Consider the following 20,981-nt stretch of genomic DNA (forward strand, 5'->3'; position numbering starts at 1 on the left):
CCCAAAGAGGAGACACAGGAAACAGAAGGAGCTGCAGGAAGGCAGTTACTAACCTCCAGGAGGCCACTCCAGAATAGGCAGCTGTAGGTTCAGGCCTTGGGCACTCCCTGGGGAGGGCCTTTCCAACTAGGACCCCAGTATATCATCTCCTTGTAGCCATGCCAGTGGCTCCTAAGCCTGCGGTGGGGCCCTCCAGACACCTCTGCCATTAGTGCCTTACCTCCTCCCTGATGTGTTCCACTTGCTCCTCCAGCAGCTCGTTCCTCTCAGTTAGTGTCTTGTTCTTCTTCAACAACGACTGGCCGATGCGAGCAGCCAATTCTAAATCTCGCTCTTTCTATGAAAGGCAAGAGGGAGAACAGGGATTCAAAAAAACTGTACTTCCTGAAGGAGTCAACAGTGCTCAGTGTCAACTGAGGAAACCAAGGACATCTAGAAATAACAAAGGATTGATCATCATCTGTGTTGGCATTTGATGCCTGTTAAAAGAGGAATAACCTCTGCCTATAAAGTATGCAAGAGCTAAGCAGACATCAAGCAATGAAAAGGAAGCCATAAAATCTAATGAAAACAAATCTTTGTTCCACCAGAAAAAAAAAATGTTTCAAAAAGCATTTGTTTGCAACTACTTTGGTATTCATTTGATAACTGCCTATCCATCTGAGAAATGGTCTATTGTATTGCCAGGACCCTGCATATAAAAACACTCAGTAGCTATTTGTTGAATGAATAAAGGAATGAATTAATGAATATGGAAATTCTAAAATAGGCCAAGCATGATGGCTCAAGCCTGTAATCCCAGCACTTTGGGAAGCCAAGGCAGGAGAATCACTTGAGCCCAGGAGTTCGAGACCACCCTAGTAAGACCTCACCTCTACAAAAAAATTAAAATATTAGCCCTGGTGCGTGCCTATGCTCCCTGCTACTCAGGAGGCTGAGGCAGGAGAACTGATAGAGCCCAGGAGGTGGAGACTACAGTGAGCTATCATCATGCCACTGCACTCTAGCTTGAGAGACAGAATGAGACCCTAACTTAAAAAAAAAAGAAGAAGCCGGGCTCGGTGGCTCAGCCTGTAATCCTGCGCCTTTGAGAGGCTGAGGTAAGTGGATTGCCTGAGCCCGCAGGTTCAAGACCCGCCTGGGCAGGCGAGACCTCATCTCTACAATAAATCAAAAAATTAGCTGGGCGTGGTAGTGCGCGCCTGTAATTACAGCTACTCGGAAGGCTGAGGCGGAAGGATCGCCGGAGCCCAGCAGGTCGAGGCTGCGGTGGCCAGGAGCGGCCACTGTACTCCAGTCTGGGCGACAGAGTGAGACTCCAACTCAAAAAAAAAGAAGAGAGTCTAAAACACTCTTACAATAAAGCTTAGAGCTGACACAGGGAAGCAGCCTCTTTAGCATACATTAGTCTAGAATTTACTGAGTTCTTCTCCTTCTTTTTTTTTTTATTTTTTATTTTTTTGAGTTGGAGTCTCACTGTCACTCAGGCTGGAGTACCGTGGGATGCTCATGGCCACTGCAGCCTTGACCTTCTGGGCTCAGACATTCCTTCCGCCTCAACCTTCCAAGTTGCTGGAACTACAGGTGTGCATCACCACATCTAGCTAATTTTTGGATTTATTGTAGAGACGAGGTCTCATTAAGTTGCCCAGACTGGTCTCGAAGTCCTGGACTCAGGCAATCCTCTCACCTACACCCTCCAAAATGTTGGGATTACAGATGTGAGCCACTTTGCACAGCTGAGTTCCTTATTTTTGCCTCGTATGAAACAAAGATGTTTAAAGTTACTAAGAAAAACAACTAAATTCTTTTTTGTTAGAAAAGGCTACTTGGGCTTCATTTAAAAGAACCAACTTTCAAAATGGAAGTATAATGCATAAAACTGTCATACTTCAGAGGCAAAGACATTGTTAAGGACACAGAATTTTCTGTTTAGTTCAGCTGATGACCTGAATTAGAGCAGTACACAGAGGAAAATGCTTACTGGCATATAAAGGCATGGCTGCCTGTGTGGGAAGAAAGATGTCCCCTAATAGTGGACAGACGCCATCACCAAAAGCAGACTTATCCATTCACCCCTATGGCTAGATTTGACTTGCTCAATTTGTGGGACTTGGCAAGGAGAGAAAAAGCCTAAAAAACTAAGTCATTTTATTTTATTTTATTTTATTTTATTTTATTTTTGAGTTGGAGTCTCACTCTGTCGCCCAGACTGGAGTGCAGTGGCCGCTCCCGGCCACCGCAGCCTCGACCTGCTGGGCTCCGGCCATCCTTCTGCCTCAGCCTTCCAAGTAGCTGGAACTACAGGCACGTGCTACCACAACTAAGTCATTTTAAAAGTCTGTGATAATTACTCTGTTCACATGGTTTAAAATAAAAAATGGAAACATAGTTTATGTAGGAAAAAAGCTGGAGAGGAATCCTAGGTTCTGATCTGACATCAGCTATTAACTACCCACGTGGCCCTAGGCAAATGGCCTTGGTTTCACAAGGATGAGGTACACTATAGATTAGATTTTCCAAACCATAGGTGTCAAATCCATTAGTGGGTTGAGAAACCATTTTAGTATTGGCAACTAGCATGTTGCTTTAAATTAAATCCAACAGCACAGAATCAAAAACACCACAGTGCATTCCACATAATAAAGGTATCGCTTCACATTTAAACTTTTGTCATGTATGTACCTATGTGAGTACTGGGTCTCAAGCTAAGATGAGCTTCTTACAGCAGATTCAGGCACAAGTCTATCTGCTCCAGGTGAACGATCCCACTCTATAGTGGCACAGTTTGGGTTCTGTTTGAATGTCAGTTCCCCCATCTGTTAAGTTGGGGTTGGGTGGAGGGGCAGGCTAACTGACGAATCCTTGAAAACCTCTTCCAGCTTCATTAATCATTAAGTTTTACAATGAAAAGAATAAGGAGCTTTGGTTATTCTGTGCAACAGCAGCACCCTCCCTGTGCCAACCATAGGAATTCCACTGAATTACAAGAACAGCACTTGAAATCCAAGTATAGTTTGAGAAGACTTTGGATTCAACAGCAATTTGGCTCCCTCTTGCAGAATAAGGTCTCTCTCCTAGGTGTTCCAAATTCCCCAACCCTGTAATGTTGTCACCACAGTCCCAGAAACCAGTCAAGTACTGCCTCAAATGAACCATAAATATCCCAACTCATTCCCACAATGTGCCCTCGTCTCCTAGAAACGTGGAGCATGTAGAGAGGGCTCTCCTACGTAAGGGGATGCAGTGTCTCTGCCCAATCAGCCAAGATGCCCATCCCTGTGCATTTAGCCACTGTGGCCACAGTATGTCTACCAAGAAGGGTCCCTATCTCATAGCTCTGTGTCACTTCTCAGACTCAGCAGTTGTACATATTAGGTATCTAGAGGAAAGGATTCAAAGAGCTGCATGAGGGAGGCTGTACAGAGCTGGAGTCTCCAGAGGCCAACTCAAAATTAGCACCTCGTCCAAGTGTTTTCAGCTAGACTTGGTTAAAACTGCAATACCAATGTCCACTTCTCTTTGCAAGTATGGTCTCCATAAATCTAACTCAAGTCTACTAAATTTCTCTTTTAGAATAAGTTCTCACACTGAACACCCAGCAAGTGCTTAATTAATGCTTATCAACTTACTACCTGACTACCTATTATGCACTGCCTTCGTGCATCCAACCAGCTAAGATCCAACAAGCACAGACATTTTGCATGCCTTAGTCACATTGTATATGCACATTTCAATGCAAACAAATCAAGCAAAAAATATAGTAATGAAGATGGATCCAGAAAGACACCGCCAAGATATGGAATGTTCCAGCACATGGAGGGCCAGAAACCAAGAGGAATGGGAGATAGGCAGTGAAAGAGAAACAAGTGGAGTAGTGAGCTCAACAATGAAGTCCTCTGCCCTTATCTATCACACCTCAACCCCTAGTCCAGGACCCCAGGGCCACCTCCCCTCTCCCCAGCCCTCTGGGGGTGAGTATTCCCCTGGTCTACACCAGAAATCTCATTTTTAGAGTAATTATAAAGAATGCTCTCTGCCAGAAAAAAGCAAAAAATTATAGTAGAAATATTTATCGATGAAATGAAAAACTAAATAAAAATGTTATTGTGGTAGCTCTAGTTTTTTTCTGTCTAATTTTACTAAGGCAACATGCTGGCTGGGTTTCTCTTTGAGAATTACAAGTATGAAAAAAAACCTCCTATTTCTTATAGCCAGTCAACATATGACAGATGTTTACTTCTAAAAAAAAAAGAAAATAGCTAGGAAATGACCATTGAACTACAATGAGAACAAGAGTCTACAAATAAGTAATGTAGACCCCTGAAAACAAACTATTACAAGAGCGTGTTTTTTAATCCCCAGGAAACAAGGCAAGGTGGACCTCATTCTGCCTGCTCCCTCTTCTCACTACGCTTTGCCTAGAGAGACTGTGACTTGAGTCTCCGAGATTTTTTTGCCAACAAATACTTGAGCCAACTGACACACCCACTAGAGACTCGAAACAGTCTGCCTCCCACACTTAGCAGCTGATTCATCTCATTCACCAATTTCAGGATAAAAAGCATGACTAAGAGGCCAGCAGAATCACCCTCTTCATAACTGGGGAGAAGGCAAGCTTTGTGCAAAGATATACTATGAACAAAAGCCAGAAGCACGCTTTCCACAGCAGCCAAGGGCAGTGCTTTGACTTCCTGCACCCACCTGTGAGTGGCAGACATGCAAACCAAAGTGCACGCACAGAGGACAGAGAGCCAAGTCTACGAAAAGCACAGTACAATGCAACTGTCACATTACTGGGGCAGTTAGACTTTAACCTGGAAACCTGCCTAGTTCTGAAGAAACACAGTAACTCAGGTGTGACTCTTATCAGGATAAGGAATAGAATGGCATTATATATGGAACACAGAGATACAAACAGAACATTATCATGATGACCTTTTAAAAATAAGATAAACAAGGCATAACAAAGAACCACGTGAAAAAACCACCTCACCAATATACTTTCCAGCAACTCAATTTTTTAAAAAGATGAGATTCTACTCTTTAAACAGCAATATTCATTTAGGAAATTCACTGTGGGAAAAAGTGAATTCTTGGTGCCCAGCATCTGCATAAAGGGCTCTAGCCCTTGACTCCTTTGGAAGTGGTCCTTGCACAGGTAAGCAGAGAGAAGGGTCTTGTCCTGTGGAGGCATCACCCAGCACTGCCAGCTCAGATGCAACCACAACCAAGAGCTGCAGGCAGTGCATACGCACAGAGGCAGTACCCCTTAAACATTAGCCAGTTCATGTTTTGAAAGTAAAAACGTCCCACTGACAAGCAACTAGCCATATTAACAAAAACTAAGTAGGGCAGTAAACCTGGCAACCAAAAGCAAGAGTCCCATGCCAGTGGATAAGGGCCTGCCAAATAATCATGGGTATCTTCCATTCCTTTGGATCCCTCCACTGTAAAATGGGGTAACAGTGGTCTCTATTTCTGAAAGCTATTGTAGAATCAATGAGATGACTTGTGGACAACACTTAGCTCTCAGTGAAATTTTACCCCTAGTAATAAGCATGACAATAGAGGTAGACATTTAGCAAAGGTCTATTATTTCTAAGGTTAATAGAAGAAAAAGAAATCATCCAATAGAAATCATCCTTGCCTTGGAAAAGCTTCTAACTGATCCAGCTAGATGAACAAAACAAATGGGACTGAAGGGGACTCCTGCACTCAGGGCTCAGCAGGGGGCACAGACCACCTGGGGTCAGGGCCAGCTTCAAAGGTCCCTAGAAGGTCCTTCAGCAGGAGACTGAGAAGCAGGAACGGACTGAGGCAAATGGAACACAGGGCCATGGGTGGGAAAGCAGGAGCCAGGTTCCCAGTGACAGTAGCAAATAAAAGGATTCAGGACTATATGCAAGTGGGTGGCCTTGAATGCCACTCCAAGGAGCTTAGAGCTTCAGGGAAAGGGGCCAAGTGATCACAAAGGACTTGGAACAGTGGCCGCTTCAAGGAAGATTAGAGCAGAGAGAAACTAAAATCTCACCAGTGAGGCTCCAGGAGCTTGCATGGTGGCTTTGGAATAAAAACAAAGGTACAAATGAATGGATGTAGGATCTATCTCAGAAGACTTGACTCCTGGATATGAGATGAGGAGCAGATGGAGGAAGCACTTTGTAAGATCTGGAGAATAGTGGAATTGTTTGGAGAAATGGATGCAGCAGGAAGGGGTTAGCAATAAGCCATTTTCAAAAATCAGTGGTACCAAGCAAGCAAGCCTGCCACATGGCCAATGCTGCCAAGATGCGTGAAACTGGAGTGCCACCCGAAGGCAGAAGGCCTGTGCCCCCAAACACCTCCCCTGACATCCTGTCACACAGTCAAACACCCTGATGTCACTTCTGTGGGGCTGAGGAGTTTGTGGCTTTCCCTTCAGGAGATCAGACAGAAGTGGACTGCAGGACAGGTATCAGAATGCTGGATGTGCAGAGAGAGAAACACCAGAACAGAGAGATGTAAGAATAGTGAAAGAATGCCCACCCCCCACACCCCCACCTGTCGCTAAAATTCTAGCTCCCATTGCTCCCAGGTCCTGTCTGTGTTTAACCCTGTCCTCCTACTGGCTGAAAATGGTAATAATGATTTCTGTGTCTCCCACATCATTCCACTCTCTTGCTGGGGAAGGTGCTAATGAATAGTCACATGACCCAAAGTCACTCTAGAGTCTAGAGCAGACCAAAGTCTCAAAGTCAGCACCTGTTATTTAAGGCCTGATTCGGTGGCAGGGGTAGTATATAAGGATGAGCTATTACTCAACAAATACTAAAAACCTGCCCTGTTTTGGCCTGTTTTAGGCATGCAGGTATACATACTATACTCATGTTTCTAGAGGCCTTTGTAGCACCGTAATTCTCAACTGCCAACAGAATGCTGAGAGGAAACTGGGAAAACCATAGTCTCTAGAATATAAGCAGCTCACCTGATCCTAAACAATTTTCCTGAATTTTTCTTGCCATGCTTATTCTGCTTATTTCAGTGTAGATACTGCATAACTTTCCACTAACCTGACATAAGTAAAAACTTAAAATACATTAGAAAGACATGGATAATGATACATTTTTTCTGACACTTTTGGGTGCATTTAAAATACATTGTTAGTATATATTTTAGGATTTTACAAAACATCTTAAATTGGGTATTCTAGCAAGCATTTAAATGTCACCATATTTTGTGTCATTAATACATTTCTTCAAAAATCTAAAATATCCACACAAAATTACAGCTACAAAGGCGTACACAGCTACTAGTTTAAAAAATAAAGCCATTAAATTATACCCTGAGAGGGCCCAATTGTCAAGATTCCTCACTGAAATAGGCAATCCAATAAAGTAAAATCAATGATCAACACTTATTTTTGTGTTCCCCCAAAACACTTACCTCCTCAAGAAGCCGAGTAACAGCATCTATGTCATTATATGTCTTAGTCATCTGGCCAACTCTTTCAGCACATAAAACTGTAAAAAAGAAAAGTGACATGAGACCACCAAGGTCGCAAACCTGTCAAACAAATGACCCACTGAAAACAGCGGCCCTAGCATTGTGCCTGCACATTAGGCACAAAGAGGCATTGGCTTTGCCAGGCTCAACCCACACTGTACTCAACACTCCTAGATTTCATTTTCCAGCTCCAGTGACCGGAAGATGAGTTTTGGGGAATGGAGCATGACTTCTAATCCCTGTGAAGCCTTGACATTGTGTGAGCATGTGCATATTTAAAGATAGTGGTGAGGGCGAGGTGATGAAGTTGGAAAGGGTTCTGGCCTCATGTAAACTCAACAGACTGAAGTGGGAGAGGAGGGGTCAGCAACATAGTCATCCATAAGTGAATTATCAGAAAGAAAGGCCTGCAGGATCTAGACCTCACTATCCATATAGACCCAATCACATGGACAGAGTGGAATCCTTCAGAAAGCAACTATTGGTATAATTATTTAACAAATACCCTTCCTCCCCAAATGGCATAAATTCTAAAGCTAATCAACTGGTTTCCATACCATAAAAACTAGGGTGATACATTTTTTAAATCGACACCGAAAAGACTCTACTGCTGCTGCTGCTATACACACACACACACACACACACACACACACACACACACACACACACACACACACACGGTACTACTTCATTACATGCACAGTTTACTGTGGTGCACACAAGTCACTTTAGGACTGTGGGTCTTTGTTCTCCTTCCGTTGGAGAAAAGGGCTGTGCAACAAAAGAAGGCTTTAGTATGCAAAAACAAAACAAAAAACCTCAGGGTTGTTTTATTTTAAATCAATGGCAAGGAAATGATTTGCAGTTCAACAAACACCAAGTAGGTAGCATGAGTTTTATTCTGTGAGAGAAGTGAATATAAATGGATGCAGGGCCAAAGTGCAAAATTTTTTGACACCTGTCACTTTGGGGCTAAATAATAACTTCTTGGTAATGCTTTGTAACTAAGACTCTAGAGAATAATTCCGTTAAGAGTTGAAGCGTTTGTAATGACCCACATTCAGTAACAACTCATGCAAGGCATTTGAGAATTGAAGTGTATTACTAAGTCAAACTCAGTATCATTACTAATAGCAAACTACAACTGGAATTCAATAGGTCTCTAAATATTTCATTAAATGCAAATAGAGACCATCCTAGTGAATGAGCTCAGAGAAACTAGATCTGTTGGAATGATTTTCTAGCTTAAGGAGGCAACCTGAAATCTGGTTCTAAATCTGAAACCCTACCAACAAAGCACCATCACAGCCAGGACCCTTCCACCCAGCACTTGCGTGCAAGATCCCTCGTGCTGCCTCAGACAGAGCTGCCAGAGAGGGAAAGGCAAGGGAGATTTATAAGGGAGGGTTTAAGCCAGAATCGAATTGATGTAGATGAAGTTCAGCTCAAATTGCTCTAGATAATTCATCAGCTTGAAGTCACAAGCCCTTACGTGAAGACTCCTATACCATCGACAGGAGTTAGTCTTCCCCCTGCACGGCAGTGATGTTCTGCAAAAGAGCAGATAAAGATCCCGGAGTCCTCCAAACAGCACCCACTAGAAAGCATCCACATCCTACCCTTTATTCACCAGGAAACAGACCACTGCGATTAAGTGGCCTCTGTGTTTAACCTTGTGTTGTGACTTAAAGGCCTGCTAATGACAATCTGCTCTCCTCAGAGGACTGAGTCCTCTGCTTTCTTGGAAAACAAAAAAACCAGGCTACATTTTAACTAACCTGGCTCCTTGTCTCCCTACAACATAAAATATTCAAAGCTGCTATTTCTCTAACATTATATTAATAAGAGACTGTACTTAAATTTTTAAAGTTAATTTTTTGAATTGAGATAATTGTAGTTATTAATATTCTTAGTCATGTGTAGATAAACCACATGCGACCACAAGAATAACATAGAGGGACCCCCATATACCCTTTATCCAGTCCTCCTCAATGATAAGTAACATTCTGCAAAATTAAGACACATGATTACAACCAGGGTATCAGCATTGGCACAATCCATAAGTCTTTCTCAGGTTTCCCCAGTTTTACTTGTGCTCACTTGTGTGTGAGGTCTGCACATGTGTGTCATAAGCTCTGTGTAATTTCATCACCTATGTGGGTTCTTGTATTCATCACCACAAGGAGCCCTTGCATTGCCCTTCTGTAAAACCAATTTTTAAAAAGTTTTAAAAACTTTAACAATTGAACACAATAAAATGTATATCTGGGCCAATGGTCTTTCTAGCATTATACTGTCAGGTACACGTTGTCACCATGCATATACAGACAAGGACTAGGTGTGCCCTTTCACATCCCTGAGACAAGATAACTGTAGCAGCTTGGGGTGCTTGGTGTGTAGGGACCTCTCCTAAGTCCTGGGGTCTCTGACTTAGCATAACTACACAAGTCAGAAGCATGAATGAAAAACTAGTGTCTAGCTCAAGCTACGGAAGTATGCAATCACTCCAGCTATGTTTATAAAAATACAAATAATCCAAAATTGTGGGTGAGGGGGAGAAATAAATGCATCAATTTATAGTATATAGAAAATATTAGGATAGCCACAAAAATATTGACATTTGCATAGAATTACAAATTTTAATTTTTTATGCTTTAAAAAAAATCTGTAGTGACTATGCCCAGATAGGAAAAATTACTTAAAATTATTTTTTCAGAAAATATACACCTGAGTACAATATAGGATCCTGGGCTCCTTCCTGAGTCCACTTTTAAAATAAATTAGTAACAGCAGCAGTAGAACTTACCTGAGCACACTTACTATGGCTCGGTACCACCGTCACATTCCTCTATATGGACTATTTCATGCAATCCTCAAAGCAATATTATGGGGCTAGGTATTTGCATTAATGTTGTTCTACAGGCAGGGCTTAGTGGCTCAGCATGTAAACCCAGCACTTTGGGAGGCTGAGGCAAGTGGATTGCCTGAGTCTGCAGGTTCAAGACCAGCCCGGGCAACTTGGCGAGACCTTGTCTCTACAATTGATAAAAAATTTGCCGGGGATCCCTGGAGCCCAACGGGTTGATGCTGGAGGGGCTGTGAGTGTACCACGGCACTCCAGCCTGGGTGACAGACTGAGACTCCAACTCAAAAAAACAAAACAAAACATTGTTCTACAAACAGCAAACTATGGCCCAGAAAGGCTAATAACTCACCCAATATCACACAACTAGCAAGTGGCAAATTTCAAAATAAGAAGAGGCAGCCAGTAGAGGCAGCCGTTAACAGTTATGATACTCCTACCATGTCAAGGGATTTAATATGCTTTCTCATTTAATCTTCACTGCAACCCTGCAGGGTAGGCGCTGTAGCAATGACTACTCCACAGATAAGAACACTGAGCCTCTGAGATGTCAAGAATTCAACATTGAGGACCTAGCTAGGTCACAGAGAATGAGGTTGTGTCACAGGAACTGCACTTGTATCAGTTTGGCTCCAAGTTGAAAACAGACAGCCATGAAAACACAAGAGCAAGGCTGGGGCTGGACTGGCCTGGCACAAATTATCAATGTCTGGGAAGTATGTAAACAGCAAGAACAGCATTTATGGGTACAGGAAAGAAAAAACCCTGACCTCAAGCTCGAAGGCTTAGGTTTTCACAGGAGACTCTACCCAGGCTAAGAGGCCCTGGGCAGCCATCGATTAATTGCTGCATCTTGGGTTTCCCTTCCAAAAAATGCGGGGGTAGGAGTGAGACCAATGAGGGTGAGAAAATAACAAAACTTGCCTTTAAACAGTATGATGAAAGTACAGGCTGTGCTTTTCAAGTACCAACCTTCTAGACACTAAATCTACAAAAAACTGTGGCCAAGTTTCTCTCTCCATGGGAGCAGTATTTCAAACAGATGTTCCAATTCTGACCCAGAGAGTGCTACCAAATAAATCCACTTACACCCAAAAATGTGCCCCCCAAAAGTAAAGCAGCAGTCATATCCCTCTATAATAACTTAATACACGAAAATTACAGTCCAAACTCCAGAAAAAAAATTCAGTTAGCCTACTTACCCACTGTAACAAAGTAATAGAGTATACATGCCACTCCTCTGACACTGCCAAACTAACACCAACAACCATTGCCATGCACCAGGTTCTGGCTGAACAAGACAGGACACCTGTCCTCCTGGGACACACAGAAAACAAGGAAGCCAGGGGGAGGCGTTTAGGGAGTTCAGGACTGACAAGTCCCTTTACGGAGTTTGGGTACTTTCATCAAGAGACAACTAAAAACCACCAGAGGGTTTTCAAAGTAGGAGTGTCCACCTGAGATTTGTATTTCAGAAAACATTTTGGCTCCAGTGTGGAAAAATGAGGAGAGGAGGTCAAAGCAACTTAGAGGGGCTATCATCCAGGCTGTTGGATTAATCCAGGGGAATCTTGAGTGGCTGCAGGATGGCAAGAAGTGGGCTCTTTGCTTAAGATTTAAGAGATAAGACTGAGTGAAAGGTAGATCAAAAAGTATACAGAATCTGGGCTTCACATTAGAACAAGAGGGACAAGAGTGATGTCCTCCTTCAGGATGGGCATGTGAAATGGAAAATCAAAGATGGGACTGTCCAGTGAAACCACAAAGTGCTTATTCTTGAGATGGTAGGTAAAGTAGGAATCATGAAATCAAATTCAAGTGGAGAGCCCTGGGCAGGTTGACTGGAGGGAGGGAGATGTGTAACTGGGTTGTCACAGTTATCTAGAGTGATGGAAGTGGGGCACAGTTCCGAGGGCTCCTTAAGTTTGAAAATCAGTAATGCAATTTTTATGCCAATTAAACCATGCCCCAAATGGACTTTAAGAATAAATATTGGCACCCATCTTCCAGTTTCTGTTCACAGACATGAGATGGCAGCCAAAATAGTCCCAAATATCTACAGTGTGCAAGTCCTGAAACTGAAATGAGTCCCTGCCTGATGCCAAGGAGATTCGGCCAGGGGGAAGTTCAGGAGTGACTGCAACTGAAGGCCCTAAAAGGGATACCCCACAGGATAGGAAACAGCAATGGTGGGACATTGGGGTTTTGAGCTTAACGTGGGGTTCTATCTGAGCCCTCCAGTAGGAAAGTGGGGGACAGAGTAGTGGTGGGGCTCGAGCAAGTAAGGTCTGAAACCCATTCAGGAAGCAGAACCTAAAGGGCTAACCTGAACGGGTGGGCGGAGAGGACTTATGCAGTTCCATCGCAACATCTGCGATGTGTTCTATCACAGCAATCCGTCCTCCCTAAGGGACCCCTGTGTCTCCATGGTATATGTCAAATTTAACAGGCTTGACAAAAACCTCGACATTTTGGCCTTATCAGTCTTTTTTTAAAAGAAATTAGAGTAGAAAGCTTTGCTTCTTATTCACGTATTTGGGTGGAAAGATTCTCATAAGGTTGTTAGAACAAATAGCTCTCATCACTTCTTAACCTAATTCTGATAACATTTCTCCATTAATGTCAACTTTACATAACTCTAGAGTAAATAAACAAATGAATGAATAAATATTTTACACACACACATATATATATATACACATATAAAGAGAAAAACTCAACTCTCAAAAAGACGCTATTTTCTTAAAATTAATTCAAGTAGCCATGAATAGACGGAAGATATTCATGACTGCCTATTATATTTGCATTTTGGGTTGTTTGCATTCTGCCTTACTTATAGGTCATTTATTTAATTAAAATGGTGTTTTTCAATCTCCCGCACCAATAATTTTGTACCTTAGCATCAGTTTTTGCTAAGTCAGCTTTTATTTTCTACAGTTTTTATTATAAAAACTACATGCAGGCCAAATGTGGTGGCTCACACCTATAATCCCAGCACTTTGGGAGGCCAAGGTGGGAGAACTGCTTGAGCCCAGGAGTTCGAGACCAGTCCAGGCATCACAGTGAGATCTTGTCTCTACAAAAAAATTAAAAAATTAGCCGGAGCCGGGCTCGGTGGCCCAGCCTGTAATCCCGCGCCTTGGGAGGCTAAGGTGAGTGGATTGCCTGAGCCCATGGGTTCGAGACCCACCTGGGCAACTTGGTGAGACCTCATCTCGACAATAAATTTAAAAAAAAATTAGCTGGGTGTGGCAGCACGTGCCTGTAGTTCCAGCTACTTGGAAGGCTGAGGCGGAAGGATCGCCAGAGCCCAGCAGGTCGAGGCTGCGGTGACCGGGAGCGGCCACTGCACTCCAGTCTGGGCGACTGAGTGAGACTCCAACTCACAAAAAAAAAAAAAAAATTAGCTGGGGATGGTGGTGCGCGCCTGTAGTCCCAGCTACTCCCAAGGCTGAGGCAGAAGGATTCCCTGAGCCCAGGAGGTCAATGCTGCAGTGAGCCGTAAGTGTACCACTGCACTCTAGCCTGGGCGACGAAGTAAGAGACCGACTCGAAAACAAAACAGAAACAAAATAAAACCTACAAGCTCTCATCACTTCTTAACCTAACTCTGATAACATTTCTCCCATTAACGTCAGCTTTCAAAATAGGAATTATGATATACCCAGTAGAGGCAGAGCCGGTACTCAGGTGTCAGAGAGAGAGAACAATTCACAAACCAATAGATTACCCACCAAAAGTGGTCTCACTTTTGACCAACAGCAGCGGTGATCAGAATGAAAAAGCATCACTACATCTGGCCCCCGATCCTCCAGGAAGTAAGCTTGATAAATACTTGTCTCCTCTTTTACAGTCAGAGGGGGTAAAGGTTCTGAACCTGGAGGCCACAGCTAAAAAAGGTTCCCATAAAATGCTAAATGAGTCACCTTTCATGCCAAGCTTCCAGGCATTATAAAATAGATGTCTTTTAAAGGTTTGTCTACATGCTTTTGAACTTAATTAGTCCCTGCTCTGCTTAATAATCTTCCCCAGCTCTGCCACCTCCTACAAGCAGTAGTCTCAAAACATAGGACATATAGGGACTATCCTCACCTGCCCCCAGCCCACTCCTCCTCCACCACCCATGCCCGTTCTCACCATAGCTCAACCAACCCAACACCACTCCCAGATGTCTGGTCTGGCACTTGTGTGCCTGCCATTTCCTTCTGCAGGGACTTTCTCCCACTTAACCATCTGGGAATTTCCTGCTCTTCCCACAGACCAGCAGGAAACTGGTACCCTCCTGTAGCTGATACTGAAAGATGGCGGTGCACAGTGGGACTCAACACCCTTTAAGGCCAAGAGATTTAATGGGGGTGAGCGCAGTGGCTACAGAACCTGAGAATCAGATTGCAGCATGGAGGCAGGGGTGTGGCAGGTTTTATAGAAATTTAAAGCGACCTGTCGGTTACCTATTGGTCAGCAGGTGAGGTATTTTGGGGACTGGCAGGGGGTTTCGCGGGCGCGGGAACGGTGGGCTTTGTTGTGGAAGAAGAACCCGGAGAGCCTTGTCCAAGCCTCCATGTTAGTTTGTCCAGGAGCCTTCTTAGGCAGGAGCACCATTTTAGGTGGGGGCCACGTCTAGGCTTAGCTTTTGGAGGGGGCGGGTTCCTCGTGGCTGGCTGGCTTTCAGATACCCTATCCAAGCCTCAGCTCTACTGCCCACTTTTTTACAGTCTGCTCAGACACCCTGACCAGGCCAATTTGACAAAGTGCTTTTGATGAGGAGAAAATCTTTAAATGGCTGTTGTGACTCAGCTTACAGCAGCAATGCCCACTTAATTCTGACAGATACAGTGCTGGGTGAGCTAGACACATTTATTCCCACACCTTATAACAGGGAAACTGAGGCTCAAGAAGTCAGACAAATTGCCTAAGGTTGCAAAGACTTTTTAAAGTCTTAAGTATCTCTACTCAAGAGACATAAAACATATATATACACATAAACACAAGCATATGTATGCAAGCATTCATAGCAGCATTACTCATTATAACGAAAAAGTGGAAGCAAAGGTCCATCAGTAAGTGAAAGAATAAATCAAATGTGGCATATTCATCCAATGGAATGTGATTCAACCATAAAAAGGAATGAAGTGCTATACCATGAATAAATCTCAAAATCCTTATGCTTAGTAAAAGCCAGACACAGAAATATCACATATCGTATGGTCCCATTCATATAAAGTATCAGAAACAGCAAATTAAAGGGACAGAAAGATTAGCGGTTGCCTAGGATTGAAAGATATTTTCGGGGCAGGGAGGATGGAGTCAAATCATAAAACTAAATTATGGTGAAGGTTGTACAACTCAGTGAATTTACTAAAAATATTGATTTGTTACTAAAAAATCATTGAATTCACCCATTTTATAATATGTAAATTATACTTTAATATTTTACATTACTAAATAACATGAAGCTAGCATCCCTGAACAATGCCATATGCCAATTATTTCCCTACTACATAAGTAAAAACATTATTTTATTGTCTCAACCCCTGACAGAGACGTCCTTGGGCTACAATAGAGTTTTCAGATAGCAAAATTGTTTCGAAACAGCAAATCACTCATTAAGAAACAAGCACTGATAAAGAGCACATAAAGGTACTAATCTGTCCCCTACATGCTAGATTATTTTCTATTAGAGACTGTCATTAAAATTTAGTCAGATGGCAAGAGAACTATCTCTATCCAATTTTCAAGAAGAGTTGGACTTAGAATTCTCTTCCCAGGCACAAACCTCTTCTATCTTTTCCTATGTTATAGCTGCTTCCTTAGAGGCTTGGCCAAGTCCCTCCCTTGGCTGTTGTCCCTCAATATTTATTTTAAAAATAATTTAGACCTGATCAAACAGTTCTAGTGCATCAACTGCTAAGCCCTAAGACACTTACTGCTTGGTTTTAAAAGCAAAACAAAATGGAACTTTGATGCAGACCTGATGTGGACACAGGAACAGGGTGAGGGCCCATAGTACTTGGTAATAAAAAACAGTGCTCATTTTTCAACAATTAAAACAAAATAAGAAAAATGAAGGATATTTTAGTTTTATTCATATTTAAATGTCCTCAGATCAATAATAGCTACAGCAAGGTAACCAGAACAAACCTAGCAAACAAATGCTTGCAAATGTCCCTTCCCACCCGGGTAGTTTAAGTCATGTGAAGGCAGCTGAGTCTTACTCAGTTTGAGCTGGGAACACAGTTGACACTCAAAAAAAAAATTTTTTTTTAAATCTGTTTTACTTGCAAAGAACAGCTCATTTCAAACCAACACCCCAGAGAAAGGGAGAAAACATAAAAGCCTTGGTTCATATCTCATGAGCCTAGGATGAGCATGTGTCCTGGTGAGTCCCCTCCCCAGTCCCAAAGCTCCCTGCAAAAAAGAAGTGACACAAGGAGAGATGAGTTGGGAAGTTGCTAGGATAGATACATTAACAGGAAAGTATCCACTGAGCAGCTGCAGTCCTAGGCCAGAAGCAAATGGACAGACTACTACCGCTCCTTCCAACAAAGATTACTGGCTTTCAGGTGAAGGTATGCTAGGTTGTCTCTGGAACAGCAGTGGGAGCAGAGACAGCCCAGTGCCAGGCCCACTACGGACAATGGTCTGCACAGCCATTACCCATGTCTGTATAGTGCCCAGTGTCTCCCCTGAGAGGCAGGAGCAAGGTGTCACTTGCTGAGGACAGAGACCAACACAGTGCAGCTCTGGCTTCATCTTACTGCTCACCAGCATCATAACTAACAGAAATTGTAGTATGACTACTATACTGCCTCAGTAGTCTTAGAGCAGGGCCCCAAAGTAAGTTATGTAAGAAGCAGAGAAGAACAAATGAAATGACCTTACTATCTATAATGTGCCAATTGCTACCCTGAGCATTTTACAAATACTGTTTCACTTACAACTCAGAACAACCCCACACTACAAATACAATCTTCACTGAAAAGACAGAGCCCAAAATGGAGTTTCTCTGGTCACCTTGAGCAAACCTAGTCATGTACTTAGGTCAAAGCTGCATCCATAGCCATTCACATTAACTAGAAGAACAACCAGTTTCCCTGGCCCCCGAGTGAGCTTCATTCGACTTGGTTACAAGACATTAAGATTAATATCTCATCTTTGTCCCAAGAATGTGTTTCTCAGCTACTGGCTCAGCTCTTCTTAGGTTATCACCTTTGTCCCAAGAATCTGTCTTCCAGTTACTGGCCCTCCTTTGTCTATGTGACTGACCACCCCCATTTTTCTGGTTGTCAGAAATATGAGAAAACAGACCATCACCATGTAGCCAGTTCTGCTTGTTATCCCACTCAAGAAAGTTTGCCGCCCCCCACCCCCCCCCAAAAAAAATAATGATCTATAAGCCCCCAGCCCTGAACATTTGGGGCCACGCTCCTCCTCTTAGCAAATCTGGTCCCCTTCTCCTCTCTTGAGGAAGTGGATAAACTCTTTTCGGATCTACTTTTTGACAAATTATTTTTCTAATCTACTCTCAGTGCAAATCTCTGCTTTACCTGCAGCACCGGCTCACCTCACCAACCTAACACTCACTTAAGAAACCAGACAGAGAGAGGCCAAGTGGCTAGTCAAGGTCAGGCAAGGCATAACCATGGACTTGGATCAGGTTTGCTGGATGCTGTAATCATCTACCCCGCCCCAGACTGGCACACCCAGTGTTGATCTACATTGGTCATTAATCACCGAGACATTTAATGAGGTGATAAGCAAATGGCTTGATCTTGAGCATTCACCATGTGCCTGGCACTCTCTAAGAGCTGTATATATATTACCTCCTTTAATGTTCACATTCATCCTATAAGGAAAGGATTACTATTGTTCTATTTTGGACATGAAAAAACTGCCCAAGGTCACAGAGCTGTTATGAGAGGATCTGATCTGTTTGACCCCTAAGTTAGAGCAATTAATGTCTGCTGATTAAATAAATGAATCCTACTCTCAAGGAATTCTTGACTTAGTTGAGAAGGTAAGACACATGCATAAATTAGCATAATACAGAGGAACAGGCAGGAAAGTGCCTGGTGAGAGATGCTGCTGAGGACTTCAGATGCCACAAGAAGGTTGAGGGTGGCACAGGGATGTGGTGGTTGGGGGGGGGGGAACAGACCTAGAAGTGGGCAGAGCAGCAAAATGACTCCAAAGTACAGAGATTGTGAGTGGGCTTTGCCCATGGCCAGGCTTGGGGTGATGCTGGGAACTCAACTCCATTAGGAGAGCCACCCACAGTGACTGACATCACAGGAAGCCTGCATGGGACAGCTATGGGATACCAAATCCCAAGTGGAGACCAGGACAATGAAAACCATGAGCAGAGAGACCTTTGTAACAGCACTGTAGTTGGTACTGATAAGCTGGATCAGCTCCTTCCTCACCCATGACCCAAGGGAAAAGTCATACACAGTGCCCTGGAGTGCTGTTCGTCACATCCTGTTAACACAAGCAGCCAGGACTCCTGCAGAGGCCTAAGGCATTGCAATGACCTTAGCACCCTGGACCTAGTCACTCTCCCCAAACTCGGTGCTATGCCCCCCCTGCAGTCCAGAGATGCCCTCTCAAGCTGGAGGAATGTGCTCTGTCCGTGCTGCATCTTCAGACTTGCCTGGGCACCAACTGAAGACTTTGGACAGCCAGCAGGTGTGGCCACTGCTCAGAGACACAAGAGGCTCTGGGTTCCCAATGCCAACTGGCATTTTTTTCAACTCTGGTTTTCCAGATTATAATTTCTGGTTAGTCACCAACACCTGGAAACTGCCCTTGTGCAAGAGGCTGATGCTGACCACTCACATACTCTTAGCAACCAACTCTTGGAAGAGTGGGATGTGCTCTTTCCTGCAGTCTGTAGTCTCAGGGAACCTAAACCTGTTCATGAGAGCTCTCAGTAAACTCCAAACCATACCATGCACTCTTTCCAAATTCTAACATCTCCTCAGCAACTTTGAACAACACCTGCCAGAAATTTATTGCCTCATCTTACAAATGTGAGAAGAAACAAGGAAGTCAGGCTTCTTGAGGCATCTCCTTGTAAAACAATGGGAATCTGTCATAACATGACAGATGGGGATACATGACCACAAGGAACTGAGACGAAACTTCCCTTTTCAACACTACCAGTATTTTCCTTGTTGTGCCAGTGTGGCTGCTCAGGTACAGAGAGGGGGTGTGACTCACTAGCTAGGTACAGCCCTGCTTGATCTCACGGTGAGGAGAGGGCATGGAGAAAGTAAACAGAGCTCTCCTCCAAGAACACCACCAGCAACTGAGATCAATCTTGTTTTCTGCACTGTACAAATTTTAAGTGGTCGAAGACACAAGACCAGGATATTTCCTCTCCCTGGAGAGGCAGTGAGAGCAAAGACGCCTTTCCTGGTGCCTGGTCTCCAAGAAGCACCTCTTTAGGGGTGAAGAGGATTAAATGAGATAAGCCAAGGGAAGGGCCTAGAATTCTGTCACTTAGAGCCTGGGCTTGGTTGAAGGCAGGGCGTTGACCCTGCTCTGTGCTTACAATCTGGGGACTCTGCACAAATGGAGAATATTTACTTCAAAGGCTGTTTTGAAAATTAAATGGGTAACATGACAAAGTATCTAGCATCCCACGAGGTGACCAAGAGAGGACAGCAACTGTATCCTGTGTCCATAACTATCAGAGAAACACAAATACTAATCACATCCTGCAGTTTTCAATCAGAAGCACCTCTTTTAGATGACCTGACAGTGTAGAACCACCTCAGAATCCAGAAAACACAGATCCATATCCCTGCACATATTTCCACCACTCAGAGGGCACTGTCTTCCATATGTGGGACTTAATCCCTGTGAACTCAAGGAAAGGGTGATGAGACCATGATAGAGAAAACTGGAGTCTTGCCAACTTGTTCTGGGATACATGACATGTTTCCAGCAAAAACTGCCCCCAAAACCAAACCTTCCAAGTGGCTATCTTCCTAATCTGCACACAGACTTCCTTTGGGTCAGAAGCAAACCTTAAAAGTAAGTTCACTTTATTTTACAAAAAATAAAAGAGAAACATGCTGCAATAAAGTGATTTTCTTTCGAGATAACTGCCCTGAAGATATTGTTAACACTTCAACCTACAGGACCACTGAAAATATTTTACTGGAGAAAGAGGGGGAAAATTGGATGGGAACAAACAAGAGAAAGAAAAGAACATACTGTAATTGTCTATCACAAGAGACAGAGTAGGGTCTCCCCCTCTTAAATTCTAGTACAAAGCAGATAGGCTGAAATTTATGAGCTGTGCATTAGCACAGGACAACATGCATTAGAATCACCTGAGGGTGTGCTAAAACCCAGATTGCTAGACCCCCGCCCCAGAGTTTCTTATTCAGCAGATCTGACGTGGGGCCCAAGAATGTGAATTTTTAACAGGTTACTAGGTTATGCTGAGGCTGCTGGTCAGGGACTTCACTTTGAGAACTACTAGCCTCATAGTTAAGAACAGAGAGCTCTACAGCCATATAAGCTGGGACCACTTACTAGCTTTGTGACTTTAGACAAATTGTTTAAGTTTCCACCTATAATCCTATAAAATGGAAATTTTAACAGTACTTAACCTCAAATGAGT

General features: G+C 43.4%; 1 protein-coding gene across 7 annotated transcripts in view; it reads right to left on the reverse strand.

The window, feature by feature from the left end:
- The window catches only part of TRAK1 (trafficking kinesin protein 1), a 132,874-nt gene that overhangs the window by 39,626 nt on the left and 72,267 nt on the right, over window positions 1-20,981 (reverse strand). For all 7 annotated transcript variants that reach the window (XM_021717816.1, XM_021717813.1, XM_008068552.1 and 4 more), the window contains 2 exons: window positions 7,426-7,502; window positions 221-337 (listed from right to left, as the gene is read on the reverse strand). In XM_021717816.1, the coding sequence (XP_021573491.1) occupies window positions 221-337; window positions 7,426-7,476 (168 nt within the window). In that variant the 5' untranslated portion in view covers window positions 7,477-7,502. The remainder of the gene's footprint in view (window positions 1-220; window positions 338-7,425; window positions 7,503-20,981) is intronic.

The sequence above is a fragment of the Carlito syrichta genome, unplaced genomic scaffold (genome assembly GCF_000164805.1).
Source record: "Carlito syrichta isolate Samal-C Ts95f unplaced genomic scaffold, Tarsius_syrichta-2.0.1 Scaffold311198, whole genome shotgun sequence".
Lineage (NCBI taxonomy): Eukaryota > Metazoa > Chordata > Mammalia > Primates > Tarsiidae > Carlito > Carlito syrichta.